The sequence below is a fragment of the Cannabis sativa genome, chromosome 4 (assembly GCF_029168945.1).
Source record: "Cannabis sativa cultivar Pink pepper isolate KNU-18-1 chromosome 4, ASM2916894v1, whole genome shotgun sequence".
NCBI classification, from domain to species: domain Eukaryota; kingdom Viridiplantae; phylum Streptophyta; class Magnoliopsida; order Rosales; family Cannabaceae; genus Cannabis; species Cannabis sativa.
In genome coordinates, this window is record NC_083604.1 from 66,751,569 (window position 1) to 66,757,172 (window position 5,604).

The 5,604-nt window shown below is 35.6% G+C and overlaps 1 protein-coding gene across 1 annotated transcript; it reads left to right on the forward strand.

The window, feature by feature from the left end:
* The first annotated feature begins 4,435 nt into the window (after positions 1 to 4,435).
* Positions 4,436 to 4,888, forward strand: LOC133037087 (uncharacterized). The gene has a single exon (XM_061113901.1). It carries the CDS (start codon positions 4,436 to 4,438, stop codon positions 4,886 to 4,888), a length of 453 nt encoding a protein of 150 aa, XP_060969884.1.
* Positions 4,889 to 5,604: the final 716 nt, after the last annotated feature.

Here is a 5,604-nt window from a genome sequence, read left to right on the forward strand (position 1 = left end):
ATATGTGAGTAATTGTAACCGGGATTAGGGTTATTACCTTAATATGAGCGGTTAATAGCCTAGGGTTATTACCCTAGTGATATAAGTTGAGTAAATATTATGCCATGCTAAGTATATGATTATATTGAGATTTAAGGGTTATGTGTTCAAGGCATAATCGGGTTGGACTCGGTAACCATAACCGAGATGAACCATTCTAAGGCCTTATTGTATTTAAACGTGTGAGAGCAACACGTAGGTCTACGCCACGTAGACATAAATAGACGTGTGAGAGTAACACGCAGGTTTACGTCACGAAAACATAAACAGGCATGTGAGCCCAACATGCAGGTCTGTGTCACATAGACAGATTTGAATGGCATTACTGTTTATATTATATGATGAGCATATTTTTGATATATTTTATACTGTCTTGCTGGGCTTGGCTCACGGGTGCTCTACTGTGCAGGAAAGGGTAAGACTGTTGTTGATCAGCCATGAGTGCAGGAGCTGGATGAAGAATGTACATGTCCGGGCCATATCAGACCAAGCGGGTTGGGGTCTACCAGTGTTGTGTTTTTGAGACTCTGTTTTGCTGCTTAGGCCGGTTGAAAGAAAAGGACTTGTAATAATATTTTGTAAATATTTTTTTGGATCCCAACTTCTTTAACTTTTAGTTTATAAAGTTTTAAAAAAAATATTACAATATTTCCATTCCTAGTGTTATTAAAGTTTAAATTCTGCGCTAATTTTATTAGTAATCCTGAGTTAGGGGATTAGGGTTTTATAAGTATTTTGGGTAGCGTGCCTAATTACTTAGGGCGTTACATTATATGTCCCCTCAAACTTCCTTTTATAGGAGCAGAGCATATAACCTATCCTATCCTGCATACAACCTACCCTATATATAATCTCCTTGCACTAACCTTATCTCTTAATCAACTTGTTGATCGATAAAGTAGTATCTCATTCGTAATTAAATACTTCACCCAAGAGTTTTTATTAAAGGTAATAACCCTTCCTTTTATACCTTTTTATTTTATCAACAATTTTCAGGTGGAGTTTGACGAGAATGGCTAAGCTTATGGAGTGACCTCAGAAGGAGAAACTGCAAAATGTAAAAAAGTTGTTTGTGATCCTTCATATCTCCCTGACAAGGTAAGCCTTTTTTGGCCAAAATGAAACATCTGTAGAAGTTATTCATAGTTTATCATATTGTGTTGTGACTTTTGGCTTATTGAAAATGCAAGTTTGTGTTCTGTGGCTCAACATGTGAAGAAGGTTGGCAAAGTTGCTCGTGCAATATATGTATTATGAGTCATAATAAGATTATGTATCAATTAGTATATATATATATCAGTTAGTGTTAGTGTGTTCTGTTAGTATGCTGCTATGGTTGTTAGGTTGTTGTATGTTATTTGTTATTTTCGTTTATATTGTTCCTATTTTTATGGTGTTCCTTGATTTGAGGAATTCTGTTTTCATACTCTCTGCTTGCCTATATAAAGGCTTGATTCCTTTTGTATTTTTCATTCAATTCATTCAATAAAGACACTTTATTGTTCTTCCCTTTCTTCTGCAATATGGTATCATAGCAAGGAAGATATACTTCCTTTTGATCCTGATTTCCACTGTTCTTCATCGCTGTGTTCTTTGTTCAACTTCCCCGGCAACGTTCGATGTCTGCAGTTGAAGAATTCATTTCTTCAATCGACATTCTTCTAGGGGTGTTCATCAAACCGCTCAAACTGCTCAAACCCCCCGCATCGCACCACACCGCAAAAAAAAATGCGATTTGAAATTCTTTGCGGTGCGGTTGCGATTTGAATTTTTCCTAAACCGCGCGGTGCGGTGCTGTTGGGTTTTGTGCCCTAAATAAAACCCATTTCAATATAATCAGATTTACTTATTAATAAAGATCAGAAATAACATTTTATGTTGCATGGTTCACATGATTTATTTCATGATTATATATATAATGTTTGAATTCTATTTAAGTCCAGAACATATGAATTTGTTAATGATTATAATGTTGACAGCACAGTGGAATATAATCTTAATTATATGTTCGAAAGTTTATTCCCTGATTTGTCAGTTCACTGAATTTAGACTGGCATGATATAATCAGCGATATGTATTCTTACACCTTGGATAAGTGTTATGTCCTTTCCAGGGCATTGGCAAAGTTTACCAGTATCGGATGTATGGAGTATACATCGGAAGGGACCGATATTGAACTTTGATTAGATATATTAAAATTTACCATAATATCTATTCAAATCAATATCACCTGTTGATCCTATATCAAATGATCTTAATCCTGATATGGTTAGGTCGATCTCAAGAGTATTATACATGTTTTTGATTTGTTAGTTAAGCCTACTTTTGGGTCAGGGTGATACGTACATTTTGGGAACATGATAGTATAATTGAGTGGGAGCGCTATCATAAATATGGAGTCTATAACTTCTTTAGGAATTTAGAAGTGAAACGATGATATCATTCGAGCTTGGCTAAACAGAGATAAATGGTGGAGATCTCATTTCACTTAGCTAAAATATCATTTATACGGAGCTAAGTGTTTTAAGGATAAAATACATTGAAGGTGTAACGGTAATTTAGTTCCTATTCAATGTAGATCATCTATTAGAGGGTCATTGATCAAATTAGGATTATAACAATGGATAACTAATAGCGTATCTATATCGTGGAACATATAGAGCGTTCTATATGACTGAGAGTGCGATTCTAAGTTCTAAGTGTGGATTCAATAAGGAATTAATAAGTTAGGGAATTTACTTGGTAAATTCGGTTCGACTTATTGGAAGCTCGGTTATATAGGCCCATGGTCCCCATACTAGTTGAGACCATACTGCTTGTAAGACTCAGTTAATTGATTTTAATTAATCAATTATAATTCTAAAGTTAGACTATGTCTACTTTATGAATTTTCACTAAGCAAGGGCGAAATTATAAAGAAAAGAGATTCTAGGTTTATTTATTAATTAAGAGACTTTATATATCTAAATTAATAAATATATTAAATGACAATATTATTTAATAATTATTTTTTAAGTTATTAAATAATTAGAATTGGCATTTAAATGGTTAAATTAGAAAATTGACATTTTTGAGAAAATGGGATTGAAAAATGACAAAATAGCAAAATTGCAAAGTGAGGCCCATTATCCATATCATGGCCGCCCACTATGCAAGAATTTTACCATTTATATTTTCATTATTTTAATGCCATACAATTCTAACCTAAACCTAGATGGCTTTCTATAAATAGAAAGTGATGGCTTCAGGAAACTATGAAAAATGCATCTAATTTCTTTCAGAGAAAAACCTGAGCCTCCAAGCCGCCACTCTTCTACTCTTTTCTTCTCCTCAATTTTGAAATACCCTAGTGATAGAGTAGTGCCCACACACATCAAGTGGTATCTCAATCATAGTGGGGAAGATTGTGTAGAATCCAATCAACAAGAAGGAGAATCAGCATCAAAGGAAGGAGAGAAAGAGATCCAGGTTCAGATCTTGATTATGTTCTGCTACAGAAAGGAATCAAGGGCTAGAGATCTGAACAGAAGGAGTTATTATATTCCGTTGCACCCAATGTAAGGTTTCCTAAACTTTATATGTGTTTATTTCATTGTTTTAGAATTTATATTAGGATGTTAATGAAACATACTTGGTAGTAAATCTAGATCCTGGTAAAATATTTCCAACAGGTGCGGTTTGCGGTTTTGAATTGTTAATATGCGGTTCAAACCGCACTGCACCGCATATTATAAAAATACCAATTTTTATATTTATTTAAGTCCAATATGTGAAGCCCCAACCTAAGCCCACTAATTATTGTATTGTTGAAAGTTGAAACTTTTTTTTCATATTTACTTTCAAGCCTTAGGATATTTTTGACAAGTGTTGCTCAAACTTTATTGTATTTGTGATAGTTTAATTATTTAGTGATAGTCCAAACCGTAAAAACCGCATAAACCGCACCGCACCGCACCATTTTTTGCGGTGCAGTTTTTGTGGTTTTTTAGTTTCGCGGTGCGGGTGCGGTTTGGAAAATTGAAAAAATTGCATGTGTGGGTTGGTTTGAAAAAATAGTCAAAAACCGCACCACCCACACCGCGAACACCCCTACATTCTTCTTCTTCTACATTGTTCTCTCTAAGTTCTATTAGACGCACAAATCGCATCATTCTGATCCCACCATGTCAAATAACCAAGAAACAGAGCATGACAATGAAGCTCCTGCCCAGATCAACAATGGCGATAATCAAGTTTAAGCACTGGTATTAGAACGAATACTCAAATAACAAGATCAAGAAATTCTATTGAAGATCCCTCTGATCCTTATTATCTACACCACAGAGATAATCCTGGAAACGTCCTAGTATCTCAATTGCTCACTGGATAGGACAATTACATTGCTTGGTGTCGAGTAATGGAGTTGGCCATTTCAGTCAAGAACAAATTGGGGTTCTTGAACGGTTCCATACCTAAACCTCCTATGTCTGATCAAACACTCTATCATGCTTGGATTCGCAACAACAATATAGTGATTTCTTGGATAATCAACTCGGTTTCTAAGGAGATTTCTTCCAGCATTCTCTACGACGAGTCAGCTGCTGCAATATGGAATGATCTCAGGGTCAGATTTCAGCAGAGGAATGGTGCACATATCTACAATCTCAAGAAAATTTTGATGAAACAAGAAACTAAGTCTGTTAGTATGTATTTCACCAAGCTCAAAACAGTGTGGGAACAATTGTCTAACTTCAGACCTAGTTGCACATGTAATGGTTGTACATGTGGGGGAGTTAAGAAGTTGCAAGAACACCACAACATGGAATACATCATGTCTTTTCTCATGGGATTATCCGATCTCTATTCATAAGTGAGAGGTAATATTCTTGTTATGGATCCTTTACCTGAGATTAAAAAAGTTTTTCATTTAGTCACACGGGAAGAGAATCAAAGAGGGGGGCAAAATGTTTCCGTCGATCCCAACTCCAACATGGCTTTTGCCTTTCAAGGAGAAAGAAACTTAGGGAAACCAGAACCTCCCAAGAATCAAGCACAAAAACGTGGCAGGCCCTTTTGCACACACTGCAATATGCATGGACACACAATCGAGAAGTGCTACAAGATACACGAGTATCCACCTGGATACAACAAAGCAGGAAAATCAAAAGAGGCAGCTGCTAATCAATTTCAGACCTCAAATGAAGTTGGTTCGAATACTAATGACAACAATACACTGCTGCCTCAATTGCCACCAAACCAATACCAACAACTTCTCAATCTCCTTGCATCTCAAACTACAAGTCTGCCTGCCACCGATCATGGTCCCTCGACAGGTAGTTCAGGTATCGTGTTAACCAATTGTGCTTTCTTGCTTAAAAACAAATCTTGGATAGTGGATTCAGGTGCCACTAGACACATTTGTTCTAATTTGAGTTTTTTTTCAAAGTGTTGATTCTATCAATTCAACTAAATTAATTCTACCTAACAATAATCATGTCATGGTTCACAAATGTGGTAATATACGCATCAGCAACAATCTGGTTTTAAAAGAAGTTCTTTATGTCCCTACTTTCCAATATAACATTA

Excerpts from the sequence above, each read along its gene's own strand:
- LOC133037087 (XM_061113901.1), top strand. The coding sequence starts at position 4,436 with ATGGAGTTGGCCATTTCAGTCAAGAACAAATTGGGGTTCTTGAACGGT.